Below are 17,716 nucleotides of genomic sequence, written 5' to 3' on the forward strand. Positions count from 1 at the left end.
CATTCAATATAATGTTAGCTGTCAGTTTGTCATATATGGCCTTTATTATTTTCAGGTATGTTCCTTTTAAGCCTAGTTTGTTGAGAGCTTTTATCATGAAGGGGTGTTGAATTGTATCAAATGCTTTTACTGTGTCTATTGAGACTGATAATATGGTTTTGGATTTTGCCGTTCTGTTGATGTGATGAATCATGTTTATTTTCTGTTGATGTGATATATCATATTTATTGATTTATGTATTTTAAACCATTCTTGCATCCCTAGGATAAATCCCACTTTATGAATATGGGTCCTCCAGTGTTGGGTGCATATATATTTAAAATTGCTAAATCCTCTCCCTGGATTTAGTGCTTTATCAGTTTGTCAGAGGTAGAGTGTGTTTCTTATAAGCAGCATATATTTGGGTCATGGTTTTTTATCTGTTGTCTGTATCTTTGAAAATTTAATTTATTTACATTCAAGGCTATCATTGATATGTCTGGTTTTGTTTATATCATAGTGTTGTTTTCAGGTTGTTTTGTGTATTTTTTGTTCCTCTCTTTTTCTCCTGTTGTCATTGTGGCTTGGTGGTTTTCTGTAATGTTACCATTTTAGCTCTTTTTCTCTCTCATTTTTGTATTTGCTTTACCAGTGAGTGTTATACTCTTATGTGGCCTCGTGATAGTAAATGCCATCCTTTTGCTTACAGCTTTAGGGCTACCTTGAGCATTTCTCATAGGAACAGCTAGTGGTGATGAATTTTCTCAGATTTTGCTTGTCTGGGAAAGACTATTTCTCCATTTATGAAAGACAATTTTGCTGGATATAATATTTTTGAGTGGCAAGTTTTTTTGTTTTTTTTACACTTTCAACATATCCCATTCTCTCTTGGCCTGTAAAGTTCCTGCTGAGAAATTCATTGTTAGTCTGATGGGAGTTCCTTTATAGGTGACTAGATACTTTTTTTTTTCTGCCGTTTTTAGATTTATCTATTTTTCTTTGACTTTAGACCTTTTGAGTATAATGTGTAATGCAGAAATCTTTTTTGCATTGTATCTGTTTGGTGATTTCAGCACCTCCTCTATTTCAGCTGTCTATATTTCTTGCTAGACTTGGGAAGTTTTCATCTATTATTTTGTTAAACAGGTTTTCAAACACTTGTTTTCTCTTCACCTTCTGGGACTCTGATAATTCAAATATTTTGTCATTTTATGGTGTCCCATAGGTCACTAAAGTTTTGCTCGTTCTTTTTTATTTTGTTCTTTATTTTTGTCTGTCTGGGATATTTCAAAAGACCTGTCTTCAAGGTCTGATATTTTTCTGTTTTATCTAGTCTATTGTTATTCTTCAGTACCAAAATATGTCTGATTCTTTTTGTATGATATCTGTCTCTTTGGTAAATTTCTCAGTCATATCCTGAATTGTTTTTCTGATTTCTTTGCATTACTTTTGGAATTTTCTTGTGACTTACTGAGCATTTTTAGAATCAACTTTATTTTGTGCCTGGGATTTCATGAATTATTTTTTAATTGGTATCCTTTGCTGGAGAATTGTTGTGTTCTTTTGAAGGTGTCATATTCTGATATGGTTTGGCTGTGTCCCGACCCAAATCTCATCTTGAATTGTAGCTCCCACAATTCCCATGTGTCATGGGAGGGACCTGGTGGGAGGTAATTGAATCATGGGAGCAGGTCTTTCCTGTGCTGTTCTCGTGATAGTGAGTAAGTCTCATGAGATCTGATGGTTTTATAAAGGGGAGTTCCCCTACATGACCTCTCTCTTGCCTGCTGCCATGTAAGACAAGATGTGCCTTTGCTTCTCCTTTGCCTTCTGCCATGATTGTGAGACTTTCCCAGCCATGTGGAACTGTGAGTCCATTAAACTTCTTTCCTTTATAAATTACCCAGTCTTGGGTATGTCTTTATTGCAGCATGAGAAGAGACTAATACACATTCCCTTGCTTTTTCATGTTTTCTGTGGTCTAACATTGATATCTGCACATTGATGTAACAGTTGTTTCTTTGAATTTCTTGAATTTGCTGTCATAGAGGGCACTTTTTCCTGAGGTTGAATCTATGGTGTTGATAACTCAGGCACTTTGGCCTTGATTCTCAGTGTGTCCATTAGTGTAGTCTCTGTATGATTTATTTGGCTGTAAATATTGTCAGTGGTATCTGTTATTTTCTTGGTGGCTTAAAGTCATGTTATTAATGAAGCTGTGGTGCAGTTTTTTTGGAGACTGGCACAGGTAGGCCAGTCTTTGGGCCCCAGTGGTGGCAATGGTGGGCTAAATGTACCTGTTCTTGGGCCCCACGGTGGCATACACTGGTACCATTGGTTCCAGGAAGGCTGATTTTTGGGCCTTTAGGTAGCTTACTTCGATGCTGATAGTTGCTACAGTGGGCTTGTCAAGTGGGCAAGTTCTTAGGCTTCTGTGCAGCTGATGTGATGTCGGTGATGGCAGTGGCAGGACAACCACTTAGGTCCTAGGCAGTGTGAACTGGTGTTGGTGGTGGCTGCAATGAACTGGATAAGTCAGTCTCCAGGCCTGCAGGTGATGCCTGCAGGTAGGTGTCAGCTGTGGTGGTAGTGGCAGGTGGATAGGCTTAATCTCAGGCCCTTGAGAAGAGTATTCAGGTGCCAACAGTATTGGGCTGGGTAATTCTCTGTTTTCCATACCATATGGTCTGGCATGTAGCAGGGTGTTGAATCCAGGTGGGGCGGGCTTGTTTTTTGGTCTGTGATTGTATAGGCTGTGGTAGGCAATGCCAGGGCAATCCTTAGGCTATTGGGAGAATGCTCAAGTGAGGAGTGGCAGTGGATGTGCCGCTGCCCTGCCACTGGCAGAGGCAGTGCCACCTTCATGATAGCAGCCTATGCTGGTGGGTGGGAATCTGCGCACTACTTATGCCTTAGCCCCCACAGTGTCCACTCCTCAGGCCCGGCTGTGGTAGCTGGCACCTCACTTGCATCTTAGCCCTGTGTGCATTATGCCATGATTGCTTCTGCCTGTGCCACAGGGGCAACTGCTGCTGCTTCTCTTGCTCCTCAGTCCCAGCACCACTGGGCTCTAGGACAGCGCATAGTTGTTTGGGGGTAGGGCTCTAAAATGGCACCTTGTGGTAGCTGCTTAGGTATCAAGGAATTTATGGAATCCAGTTTGGGCTTCATCTTGGGGTAGTGCTGTCACACAGTCGCTCAGCAGCTCCCTATGTTAGTTTAAAGGCTTATAGGGTTGAGGGGCTGTGGCAAGGATTGCCAAAGCCCACGGTAGACATTTAGACCTCTGAGTGTCTCTCACCATTTCCCTGTATTGGGGAGTCTCTTGGCTGCTAGGCAGCAATGGCAGAGCAGGTGATCTTCACTCCCCTCTTCTTGCTTTTGGCATTCCCTGTTACTTTTCTGTTAAATTCTCATGTTTTTTGACCTATTCAAAGTGTGATTACTCACTAATTTTGGTACTTTTAGTGGAGGAGGCAAGTGTGAAGTGCCTCTAGTCATTCATCTTAATACCCTTCCTCCTATTTATCACAATTGAAGCAAAGAACTTGAGACAATATATTGCTGAAAAGAGAGCCATATAGACAGAAGACTTTAGAAAATACCACTTTTGAAGTCTATTGAGAACAATTAGCAGCATAGTGCTAATCACAAAAAAAAGGGGTGAGAAAAAATAAAGTACCTAACTGTGCTAAGGACATTAATATGGGACAGATACTATTTTAAGTCCTTTACATTTATTATCTCCTTTAAATTAGAGACAAATATTATCTCCATTTTACAGAGGGAGTATCTGAGATGTAGAAAGGTTAAGAACATTCCTGTTTTCACAAAGGTAATTCATGCCAGTGCCAGAAACTGAACCCAGGCATCTTATCTGGTGGCCTGGTACACTGTCACCCCGCTGTGGTAAAGCTATTATGTCAGAGAAAAAACATGAGTTATTTTACGTAGTCACTGAAAGCCAAAGGAGGGGGAAAGTAAAAACCAATAAACACAAACTTTAAAACTACTCAAATAAAAGATCATTTGAAAGAATGGCCAAACAGAAAATACTCCGATGGGAGACAATTAAATCTCTATTTTTGAGCCATTAAAAATAAAACAGCTTCTACTGTAATCTTTAACTTTTTAAACATGGTTAAAGTAAATATTGCTGTATCTCCTAAGTTCCCCCCACCATGTCCTGTGATTCAATATGAAAACACTGATTTTCTTGAGAGAATAAATCTATACATACCACATGTTTTAATCCAGAATCCTCAAAGCTGGTTGCTGGACTTGCTTGTAATTACTTGGACATGTTTCTTGTAAAGCCTAATTTCCCTCATTTAAGCCACAGAGCTTATTGTCTGCTGTATTATTATTTACTGATATAAGAGGCTGAGAATATATTTATGAATTTTAACAAATAAGGATTATAAAATATTAGTTTATTAATGTGAAATGCTTAAATGTAAACATTAAAACCACTTAAAAAGAATATTTACACAATGTTAATTTCAAATTAGCACAAATACTGCTACATATAGTATATAAAAATGAAAATAATCAGTTATATTTATATACTAAAACGAATACAATTTTTCTAGCACCTTTTTGTTAGATTTTGGAATTTTTTACTTTTGAAAAAAAGTAATGCTCCAAAGATGAAAGTTACTTTTGCTAAATGAAGCTATAGTTTTCAGTGTGAACTGACTGGTAAATTTTATTAATTGCTTATTTAGACATTTTTAGTTCTACTCAAAATTGTATTGTCATATGTCTTTTGTCATATTCTTGGTGTTTATACAAACTGACAATCTGTTTCATTTTTTTCATTTGTCAAATGTTTTGGAAAATATAGTTCCTTTTAATACCTTTGCAGAGCATTATAATGAAACAATTAGAGGCACATTGCATTTTTAGTATTTTAAATGAAGATATTCTGTACAACCAAAATACAAATTTATCATTTTTCTTTAATATCTTTTGACTCTGAGCCTTAGTAGCCCTTAAAATTGTAATTTCTATTTTGTAACTTTTCTGATCTTTATAAGTTCATGTATTTATACTAAATTCTCTATGGATACATGAAAGTATTTAAAGGGACGGTTTGTAAATACTGGGGAATTCATACCACTAAGATGGACAAAGTTACCCCTAATAATAAGAAAGAAGAAAATACGTTTTTGCTTTTGATATTTACCTTCCTTTTCTGCCTTTTTTGGGGTAAATAAATTGTTTCAATACATTCTATTATATTTAGAGCTAAAATGGACAGTATTAAGAAAAGCTAATACAGCCCTGCCATTTTCCTTAGGAGGAAAGTAAGTCCCAATAAGCTGAATAATGGCTGAGACAGCTGCCCTGGTTCATAACTCAGGTCTTCTCCGCTCCACTACACCTTGTTATCCCTCAAAGGGAAGAGACTGAACATTTCTGATGAACAAATAAGAAGTGACATCAGTGTGCTCTAGTGTGTTTTGTTTTGTTGTTGTTTTTTTTTTGGAAAGCACACTGGGGCCACACCTCGATGCTTATCATACTTCCCCACCTGGAAAAGTGTGGTCTTCTGAGTCATCACAAGTTGCTCATTCTGAGCCCTCTACTACTTGGAGCTTCTCTATGCGGATATTGACAATTACTTCACTGTGTGGAGCCAGTTGGCACAAAATTGATCATGTTCTTGTTCTTATCAGGCTAGAAGACTGCATACCTCACTCACTAAACCTGTCAAACTCGTTTCCTTTCTTGTTGCCAGTGACTGTCATTATTTTGCAGCCTCCAAGTCCTAACCTGCTGATACAGATCAGATGGTGACTGAATAGGAGCTGCCCCAGTCCTGGGTTCATGATGTACGCGTAAGTATTCAGCTTTTCTCAGTAAAGGTTATCAGTGGGGACAGAGGTTTACAATTCCTGAGACAGGTAGTACAGATGTTGGCTGGTGGAGATTGATTTAAACATTAGAGTTTTAATGTGTGTTATTGTATTTTATATTAAAGTTTTATTGTTGTTGTTTTTAAATATCAGAATTGTTTTGAACAACAGAGGCCAATGTGGCGTTTTTTGTTTCTAAATAAAAGAAATAGAAATGATATGAGGTAATAAGTTAACTATATTAATATTTAAAACATTTAGAAAAACCTACACTTCAAAGAATAAAGTGTTTAATATAGCCCATTTAGTTACTTTTCCATGTTCCATAGCATGGTATACATTTTTATCATATGTTGCTCATTGATGTATATTCTGGGAAAGTTAAATATAAATTTAAGAGGAGAGTCTTAGAATTTTTATTTGTTTAACTCTAATAGAAACTATGATAGGTTATTGTGTATATCATGAGTGAAATGATTAAAATTAAAATACTCATATATAAAAAATTATCAAATTAACAAAATCTAGGCTCTGTATCATCATAATTGAACTCCAAAATAATTGATCAATTATTGAATTTAAGGTAAATAAATTTGTATTACATATTTATGTTTATGTAATATTCAGGCTATTGTTTTATAGACTTCGAAAGGAATAATTGATATTTGATGGATGATTTCATTCAAACTTGTGCTAAGTCTAGTCTTGTTTCTTAAAAAGGTTCTTGATCTTTCCACAGACACAAATTTCCCACATGTTCTGCACTGACTGATGTTTCCAACCTAGTCATGATTTTGTGATCATTTTAATTGTTCAGTCATTTGATCTTGTCTTCAATTAACCTAAATACTTAAAGCCTGTAGGCTCTGGCACTCTTAAATGATGAGTGTTCCTGCCCTCCTTAATTTACTTTCAAATGACAGCATAAGCCTGAGGAAGACTTCCATTTCATGCATAAATCTCCCATATAGACCCATCATGATAGCATGATATAGCATATTATCTGTACTTCTTACTAAATACAACAAAGTATATTTCTTATTTATCAAGATAAAGACAGAATAAGACAAAATGTACAGTAGAAAAAACTTTTATATTTAACTAACATTCATATAAATATAATATGCTAAAAATTTCTTTAAAAAATTAGAAAAATTTGGAGTTCTCTTATTCTAATTTGTTTCAGAATTCTTCAGTATGTGTTTTTTATCAGCCTGGTTCTTCTCTTCCCAACTTATGGCATCATCTCTAAACACTCACTTTTCCACCCTGAAAATATCATTACAACATGAAATTTCTATATTGAAGCCTCATCAGCTTTGATCCAGAGTTTATTAGAGTTCTGAGGATTTTTTTGTTTTATTATTAAGTTGACATATCATAATTGTACATATTTATGGGGTATATAGTGCTATTTCAATACATGTAATATATAGTGATCAGATCAGAGTAATTAGCATATCCATCATCTCAAACATTTATTATTTGGAGGATTTAAAATATTCTTGCTAATTAGATTTCAAATCAGATCTGCTTTTAAAACAAATATTCTGTCAAAAAATATAGCTTGTATATAAAGATAAGAAGCTTGGACAGTGGGTTTATTGAATTCATTAGTAAAGGTATTTTGCCCAAAGGATCTAGTCTCAAAGAATGAATTAGTCAGATAGACTATAGCTTCTTAGCAAAAGCCCTGTCTTTCTCATTTTGGTGAAGTAGAAAGAGTACCAGCATTTAGATGTGCTCAGAATCCAACTTTGGACTCTTTTGTCTGGTACTTCTCAAGACCTCACTTTTATCTGTGAAATGTGGGGAAGGTTTATAAGTAAATGAATGAGGGGTGAGGTTGTCACCATTAATGGGCCTTGAAGTAATATTTGTGGATAGCTAAAAGCAATTTTTGGTTTACTGGTTTATTCTTTGGTTTGTTTTGGTATTATTCATTTGTTGTTGGAGTATTTAAATAGTAATAAAATAAGATTTGTATTAATTTTATTTTTTTCTATATCTTAAGTATTAGTGTAAATATTATATTATGGATATATGATTCAGATTCAGATTCAGATGCAGATATATGAGTATGTGTACCAGGCCATGAGGTTGAACACTTCTAACTGTGGGTCATGGTCAAAAATATTTTTTAATACACTGTGTTAGATAGCCCTGAAGTCCTTTTGAATGCTTAATTCTATGATTTCAAAGAGTTAATGGCTAGTTAACATGGAGAGCACATTAACATTCTTAAGGCACTAGAGAACTATTTAAAGTATCCCACATTGTAGGTTAAGTTTTTTTCATGGGTCCCTGTATTTGGTGCCCTCTGCAAGTGAGGCAGAGATAAGAGAGATAGTTATCAGCAAGTTGAGACCTTTGTGATGAGGCAAATCAATAAGCCACATTCTGATGGTACGTTGTGATCAGTGTGAAAAAACAAATACTGACATGCTACTACAGGGGTGCACATTCAATTTCATAAAAGCTTGTTTGAATACGTAATAACTGTGTTTAGTTTTTGAAAGCAAGCAGAATTAGTAGTAGGAGAAGGATGGTATTCTGGGTTGAGAGAACATAGCCCTCGCAAGGGTCCTGAGACTTGAGATATACTCACAAATAGATGTTGGGAGTTGTCAGATAAAGCTGAAGTGATCATTCTGACTATGAAGGGCCTTTTGCACCAGGTAAATTTCCACACTACATAATAAAAGTTGATTTAAGCAAGAGGAAAAAATGATAATGTGATTTAGAACCATTGGAGTGGACCAGTGCAGCTTGATGGTGCTACTGTCACTTTTTGCAGAACTAAATGAAGGGTGTGACAGAGAGACTGCCTATGTATTTGTTGTTTTGACTGCCTACAATGAATGTTCCTCCTGACATTTAGTGAGACCCCAAGGTCTTCCTTCAAGATATAACAAAGTTACTGTGAAATTTTTCTCCTACCTTCACATCTTTTTTAAAAAATTTTTTTTTAATTTTATTATTATACTTTAGGTTTTAGGGTACATGTGCACAATGTGCAGGTTTGGTACATATGTATCCATGTGCCATGTTGTTTTGCTGCACCCATTAACTCGTCATTTAGCGTTAGGTATATCTCCTAATGCTGTCCCTCCCCCCTCCCCCCACCCCACAGCAGTCTCCGGAGTGTGATGTTCCCCTTCCTGTGTCCATGAGTTCTCATTGTTCAATTCCCTCCTATGAGTGAGAACATGCGGTGTTTGGTTTTTTGTCCTTGCGTTAGTTTACTGAGAATGATGTTTTCCAGTTTCATCCATGTCCCTACAAAGGACATGAACTCATCATTTTTTATGGCTGCATAGTATTCCATGGTGTATATGTGCCACATTTTCTTAATCCAGTCTATCATTGTTGGACATTTGGGTTGGTTCCAAGTCTTTGCTATTGTGAATAGTGCCGCAATAAACATACGTGTGCATGTGTCTTTATAGCAGCATGATTTATAGTCCTTTGGGTATATACCCAGTAGTGGGATGGCTGGGTCAAATGGTATTTCTAGTTCTAGATCCCTGAGGAATCACCACACTGACTTCCACAATGGTTGAACTAGTTTATAGTCCCACCAACAGTGTAAAAGTGTTCCTATTTCTCCACATCCTCTCCAGCACCTGTTGTTTCCTGATTTTTTAATGATGGCCGTTCTAACTGGTGTGAGACGGTATCTCATTGTGGTTTTGATTTGCATTTCTCTGATGGCCAGTGATGATGAGCATTTTTTCATGTGTTTTTTGGCTGCGTAAATGTCTTCTTTTGAGGAGTGTCTGTTCATGTCCTTAGCCCACTTTTTGATGGGGTTGTTTGTTTTTTTCTTGTAAATTTGTTTGAGTTCATTGTAGATTCTGGATATTAGCCCTTTGTCAGATTTAATTGTTCCTGAAGTACAGCCATCCTCTCTTCAAACATATGTAACACATTGTGTATACTTCCATTGGCACTCTTCTATTTGTATGCTAATTTGTTTTCATTTATATTTCTCTGCTCAGAGAGCTCCCTCCCTTTATTGCTAGTGTCAAACACATTGCCTGTCACATTGTAGACTCTCAACTTTTGTACATTGACTTATGATTTCATATGGCGAAAACCAAAGAACAGATACTGAGAAGAGAGGAAAGGTTAGGAGTAAATGAAAATTTCAAGTTTTACTGTTTATTATGTATCTACGTATGCACATATCTTACATATCTTCTCAAAGAAGGCCTGTGAGATATTTGAGATTTAGTAATTCAGAAAGTAAGTAAAAAGCTGAAAACTAGAGAGAGTGTACTTTAAATAAACTTAAGTTGTGGTGCTGATGGAGATTTATTGTTGAAGAGATAAAAACATCAGATAGATGCTTATAGACTAGATTTTAAAGTTTCATTTATTCATTAATACAACAAATACTTAATTTAGCTTATAGTAGTAGCACATTATGCACATATGTATATATCTACATATATGTAGACATATGTGTTTGTATATATCCTGTGTGTATATACACATATCAGATGCATATAAACAAATACACACACACATATATGAATAAAACAAACAGAATCCCTGCTTTTATGGTGTTTATAACACCATAGGAGGAAGAGGAGGAAACGTGATAAATGATTAAGCAAATATATATGAATTATGACTTTGATAAGTATGAAGTAAACATTTTGTACTTTTTCCAAAAAATGTTGCTAATTCACTTTATTTCTTTAATGGCTAGCTTTTTAAAAAGCAGATCCCTAGTTTATATGATAACATTTTACTGCCTATTTTTGTTTATCTGCAGGAAAATGAAGGCTAAATTTCTGAAATGCATTTTGAAAACATTAAATACTGGCATAGCTTCCCATTGCACCTAAAGAAGTCTTGGGAAGATCTAAGCAGGACCTCTTAACACTATAAAACAAATGTAGGAAGACAGCATGGAAACCAGTATCTTGACCAAGAAGATAAGTCTGCATTGCTTTAAGCAGTTATTTGCAGTAGTGTTTAAAAAAGAATATTGTGTCTTTGGACTGTGGGATTGGGTGTATTAGGGTAGCGAATGAATATTTAGGGACAAATAGCAAGAAAGTTGTTATACCCTTGGATCATGCAAGCATTATAAGGATTCATTATTTATTATGAAGCACATTCAACTTAGCATTTCAGGAACATTCATATTCAAAATCCAGGTTCAAAACTCAATTCAAAGACAAATCAGAGATGTTTGCATTTACTATTTCAGATTCTGTGTATTATATTTTCTTCCAGTATCATATATGACTAAACTTTGACTCTTAACTAATTTTCTGTAGTTGGCCATTATTTAAAATGTATTATTAACTTGCCTTTATTTTTTTTGCAAAGTTTAGAAAATTTTATAATTAATTGATTACTGCTTAAAATTTGAATGTAGAGTATTTTGAAGAATTCAACAATTTATATAGCATTATTATCAGGTGATGGGAGCAGCCCACATATTCAGTACTTTATATAAAATAAAAATAATTTAAAATATAACTATAAAAATATACAGTATAATGTACAAGTGGGAACCATATGAAATTGCCCCATTTGTAGGTTAAAAAAACCATTGAATACAGGCAATTTCGTATGGTTCAAATTTATGAAGTCTTTTCCTGGTCTTGTTTTATTTTTTATAGAATATAATATATGGAATGACCAATGCAGCATTCCCAATGCATGATTCTCAAAACTAAGTATCAAGGATTGAAAAGTCTTTTGTACTATGTAAAAAAAAAAAAAAAAAAAAAAAAAAAAATTGCTGATTTAGATACTTAGAATGTCAAACTACTTTGAAGACACATTCCAACAGATAAGATAAAAGCAATTTGGCAAGCATTCACTTCTGAAAATAGAAAAACAAAACAAAACAAAACAACTCAGTGCAAAACAGAGTGTAGGGTGTGTCTAGATACTATTATAAGCAAAAAGAAAAAAACAAAATCTAGTTAATCGTTTGATCTACAAGGTGCCAAACAACTGCCTTAACTCTTATAAATCTGCTACTCTTATGCCCACTGACAGATTGTTGTATTTGCTTTGCACTGCTTCTTTTTATAATTAGGCAAATAAACCTGAACAGGCAGAAGGACCCCAAATGAATGAGGCCTTTAGTGCAATACATTGATGTCAAATAACAAGAGAATCAATGAATCAGTACAAACTAAAATAACCTACAGCTTCATCTTTTTCTTTAAGACTGCAGTTTCCGCTTGGTCGCCCGGGTTTTGCTCTGTCATGATCGCTGCTCACTGCAACCTCTGCCTCCCAGGCTCAAACGATAATTCTCCATTTCTCCCACCTCAGCCTCCGGAGTAGCTGGGACCACAGGCGCACACCACCACGCACAGCTAAATTTTTGTATTTTTGGTAGAGACGTGGTTTTCTTGAACTCCTGAGCTCAAAAGTGCTGGGATTATAGGTGCGAGGCACCATGCCCTTGGCTCCTACAGCTTTATCTTGATAAAGGGTTTTTTTTTTTTTTTTTTTTTTTTTTTTGAGACAGAGTCTCACTCTGTCGCCCAGGCTGGAGTGCAGTGGTGCAATCTCGGCTCACTGCAACATCCGCGACTCGGGTTCGAGTGATTCTCCTGCTTTAGACTCCTGAGTAGCTGGGATTACAGGCGTGCACCACCACACCTGGATAATTTTTGTATTTTTAGTAGAGATGGGGTTTCGCCATACTGGCCAGGCTGGTCTCAAACTCCTGACCTCAGGTGATCTACCTGCCTCGGCCTCCCAAAGTGCTAGGATTACAGGCATAAGCCACCATGCCCGACCTTGATAAAGGTTTTTAAAAATAGATTAAATATAAGTTATTTGTGATACTCCTATCTTTAACACTGAATTCATTATTTCAGTCATATGTATAGACTTGAATAGATTGTAGAGGCTTGTTAAGGATTGGGTTTGCCATATTAGCATAGACACCACCTTGAAACCACGTCAGCAGTATCATCTATCTCTCCTCTCTAGCAAATCAGTGAGACATTTCCTGTCCCATTGTGGCCCTACTGCCTACCTTCCCCTCCCTTTTATCATTCATTCTTCCATAATCATCTTGCTTTGTGGTGGTTAGTAGGCCCAGATTATACTTTAATTTCCAATCTCAAACTTCAGCTGCTTTGGATGGTACTTGGCCGTGATTTCTGCTAGGTAAAGGAAAGATCAATTTATTTTGTTTCATAGCTTGTATATCATATCACTTTAAAAAATATTAACTCATGGGATATTGTGGTTGGGCTCTTCGGATATTATCAGGTAAAAATGGTTGAGACAAGTACCTTCACTTTTCCACAGAATGAGCAGAATCTTTTTCAGTAAAGTTAACTCAAGGAATGTGTCCTCTTTAGATGACATAGACTTAGATTTCTTGACGCTCATGATTTACTCTTTCTGGGCAACTAATTCTTGCTTAGGACTGCTCTTGTGTTCTTTACTTTTTGATCTAATAAGAGCAGCAAGCATTTAGTCAGTGTACTACTTCTTCAAAACTGCCAAAACCATTAATTTATTCTCATTTTAATTCATTCAGCTGCTTAGCTACCATATTTCTCCTACTGACAGCAGCTTTTAGAAGAATGTGAAACATTACTTCTAACGAAACTGTGGCAACAGAAGATAATGGATTATTAGCTGCTCTCTTGTATTGTGGGGATTTATTTACCCTGACTCTTTTCGAGATTACCTGGAAATTTGCATGGCTAAGATAGACTTGCGGTTCATCATCAAGGAACATAGTAAAGGCAACTGTGACTATGTTCTTACCTCACTCCCCAACTTGAACAAACTGAAGTAGGTATTATTTCTGACAATGGTAAGTCAGAGTTCAGACTAAAGTGTCATTCTAACGTTCCCTCAAAAACATTTTTTTAAAGTGGATTAGGAATTCAGGCAGCATTAATGTGCATATGTCTAAACTAATAAAAATAAAGTGTTCTATATTCATGATTGCCTTTCTGGAAGTAATTTAATAAATGTTAAGTAAGATGAAGTTTTTCATTCAACAGGCATGTATTAGGAGTTGTTCTAGATAGATGCCTGGTAGTGGTTTATCTGCTTGAATTGTGTGTTATCTATGCATTAGAATAAATGACATAAACATTATTTAGAATGGAATTTACCTATTAGAATTGCATGTTCTTTGATTCATATGCTAATGTTGAGAAAACTATTGTTTCATTTACAATGTTTAACTGCATAGGAGAAAATACATGAAAGCTAGATTCCAAATCCCTCGGTATACTTAATGAAATATTGGTATTATCATTCATACAGCTATGAAATAAGCTTTTCTTCCTGGCTGTAATTATTTTTCAGAATTTTATCTGTAGCCAGATACAGTACTATAATAAATTAATGGATTTTCATGCAAATAGAGAAGTAAATTTCTATTGATCTACTTATGGAAATAAAAGTAGGGTCTATCAGAATATGAAATTCAATAATAGAATTTTAGGTATTCTTACACAAAGTTTAATACTTACATTGTTTTAACTGTACACATGGTTTGTAAGGTATTTTTCTTTTAAAGCTCAACAGTTAAAATGTAATTATTCTGTGTTATCCTATACTATATGGTATATCTTTTTAAACATCTTGAGAATTAGGTGATTTTATTATAACAATTAATTAGGTCTTAATGAATCACTTAATACATACTCAAATCTTCAAAAAAAAGTGGTTATTTAAAAATTATAAATCTTAAGAAATAGCATTTGGGTTGTTTTTTGAGTTGATTGGGCAATGATAAGGCCACTTGGCATTAGAAGGGAGCATTCCAAGAATGAGAAGCTCTCAAAGGTCTTCGTATGCAGCACTCTAACATACCGATTACCTCTTTCACACATGGCCCTTTAGAAATGTGACAGGCAGATTCTGGGACATGTTAATTTTGTTTATTTAATATGCAGATTATATTAGCTGTGAACATTGTTGATCACATCTCTCTAGGACAATTATATCTTCATCACAGCTCCTCCCCCTGAATTGGATTGCAAAATACCACTGAGATACAAATATTTAAATCAATCATACAGGAAGCTAAGCGAAGAACATTGGCTGCTTATTGAAAACAACTGTGTTTTAAAATTTATTTTTATGTATTTGGTTACTTATTTTGCCAGAAACTGCATAGCCATAGCACATTCTGTTTAGCCTCCATGTTATATATATACATATATAAAATAAAATAGAACTGGTGTTTATTATAAATTCAAATGTATTATAATTAATATAGCTTTGAATAGGAGACAAAATATTGAATTATTTCTAGGAATAGCATACCAAAAATATTCAACATCAATAAGTAATATGACATATTTTTCAGAAGAGAGGGTACTGGACAATTTATGAATTCTTTTTCAGTCACTATTTTAATTCTGTTTTTGTCTCCTTAGGTGTTTTCACATTCTCAGTCACAAGTCACAGAATTTGATTCCTTAAGAAACATTTTATGGGCTGTTAGATGTGGGTGGTTAAAATTATTTTGGTTGAAACAATTGAACTTGAGTTTTAAAAAACAGAATTAATTGAGAGGCCATTGAGATATTTTATAGAACTAAAAAAAGAATAGACCTAAGAAGTATGGATCCAGCCAGCTGGGTGGGTCATATAGAAGGGGAGGTGAGACTTAATACATGCACATCCTGAAGATATTGCAGGTTCTATTCCAGACCACTGCAATAAAGTGAATATCACAATAGTGAGTGCCACAAATTTTTTACATTTCCCAGTGCATGTAAAAGTTATGTTTACACTATACTGTGGTCTATTAAATGTGCGAAAACTTATATCTAAAAGAGGCACATACCTTAATGAAAAATACTCTATTGATGAAAAAAAATGCTTACAGTCATTGGAGACTTCAGTGAGTCATAATCTTTATGCTGGTGAGGGTCTTGCCTTAATATTCATGGCTGCTAACTGATCATGGTGGTGATTGCTGAAAGTTGATGTGCTGTGACAGTTTCTTAAAATAAGACAATGAGGCTTGTTTCATCAATAAGATTTCTCTGTAGCCTGTGATGCTGTTTGATAATTTTACTCAGAGCAGAACTTGTTTAAAGTTGGAGTCAGTCCTCTGAAACTCTGCCACTGCTTTATCAACTACGCACATGTATTATTCTAAACCCTTTCTTTTCATATCAACAGTGTTCACAGCATTTCACCAGGAATAGTTTCTATCTCAAAAAACCACTTTCTTTGTTCATCCATAAGAAGCAACTCTTCATCTGTTCAAGTTGTATCATGAGATTGTAGCATTTGAGTCATGTCTTCAGGTTCCACTTCTAAATCTAGTTATCTTGCTTTTTCCATTACATCTGCAGTTACTTCCTCCACCAAAGTTTTGAACCCCTCAAAATTATCCATGAGAGTTGGAATCAACTTCTTCCAAATTCCTGTTAATTTTGATATTTTGACCTTCCCTCCATAAATCACAGATGTTCTTAGTGTCATCTAGAATGGTAAATCCTTTCCAGAAGGCATTCAGTTGCTACTATGAGAGGTATAGCCTTATCAATGTATGTCTTAAATAACAATACTTGAAAGTCATAATTTCTCCTTGATCCATGGGGTGCAGAATAGACTCCTGTTAGCAGGCATGGAAACAACATTGATCTCCTTCAGAGCTCTGGGGTGATCAGGTATGCATCGTATATGAGCAGTAATATTTTGAAAGGAATCTCTCTTTTTTTTGGAGCAATAGGTCTCAACAGTGGACTTAAAATATTTGGTAAACCATGCTGTAAACAGATGTGCTGTCATCAGGCTTTGTTCTTCCCTCTACAGAGCACAGGAAAAGTGGATTTAGCATAATTCTTAAGGGCCCTAGAATTTTTGGAATGGAAATGAGCATTGGCTTCAACCTCAAGTCACCAACTGTATTAGCTCCTAACAAGAGAGTCAGCCGGTATTTGAAGCTAGGCATTGACTTGTCCTCTCTAGCTATGAAAGTTGCCTACATAGAAAATCTGTTATTTAGTTTACCCACCTTTATCAGGGATCTTAAGTAATCTTCTGGATAACTTGCTGAAGCTTCTACATCAACACTTGCTGCTTTGCCTTGCACTCTTATGTTATGAAAATGGTTTCTTTCCTTAAATCTCATGAACTAACTTCTGCTTGCTTCAGAATTTTTGTCTGCAGCTTCCTCACCTCTCTCAGCTTTTATAGAATAAAAGAATTAAAGAGAGGGCCTTGCTTTGGATTAGGCTATGGCCTTAACACATGTTGTGTGTGGCTGGTTTGATCTTCTATCCAGCCCACAAAACTTACTCCGTATCAGCAATAAAACTGTTCTACTTTCTTATCATTTGTTTATTCACTGGAATAACACTTTTAATTTACTCAAAGAACTTTTTCTTTGCATAACTTGGCTGTTTGGTACAAGAGGCCCAGCTTTCAGCCTGTCTTACCTTTCAACATGACTTTTTCATTAAGCTTAATTATTTCTAGCTTTTGATTTAAAATGAGACATGCAACTCATTCTTTTGCTTTCACCCTAATTAGATGATCCTTCAGGTCTTCATTTTAATTTTCTCCGAGAAACCTTCCCTGACCCCTTACTCTAGATAAGATTTCCTTGTTATAGACATATAAGAGCACCTTTCATTTTTGTTACCATTTTTATTACGTTGTTTACATATACATTTTTTAATATTTGTATTTCCCCCTAGCCTATAAACTCCTTGAGTATGTATGGTTAACCATTTCACCTTCAGCCAGCAGAAATTTTCAATAAGTATTTTTTGAATGAATTAAGAAATCTCAGAATTACTTACCAAGCATATGACTAAAGACCTGTTATCAAAGAATTGCCAGAAATATATTGTAATTAGTATATCAAGCATATGTAATGGGTGCTTTAAATT

The 17,716-nt window shown here is 35.2% G+C and overlaps 1 protein-coding gene across 1 annotated transcript in view; it reads left to right on the forward strand.

Moving 5' to 3' along the window:
* The first annotated feature begins 5,762 nt into the window (after positions 1–5,762).
* The window catches only part of TMPRSS11F (transmembrane serine protease 11F), a 74,460-nt gene continuing 62,506 nt past the window's right edge, over positions 5,763–17,716 (forward strand). The window contains exon 1 of the mRNA XM_003268428.2: positions 5,763–5,822. Coding sequence (XP_003268476.2) covers positions 5,812–5,822 — 11 coding nt within the window. The 5' untranslated portion in view covers positions 5,763–5,811. The remainder of the gene's footprint in view (positions 5,823–17,716) is intronic.

The sequence above is a fragment of the Nomascus leucogenys genome, chromosome 9 (assembly GCF_006542625.1).
Source record: "Nomascus leucogenys isolate Asia chromosome 9, Asia_NLE_v1, whole genome shotgun sequence".
Classification (NCBI taxonomy): Eukaryota; Metazoa; Chordata; class Mammalia; order Primates; family Hylobatidae; genus Nomascus; species Nomascus leucogenys.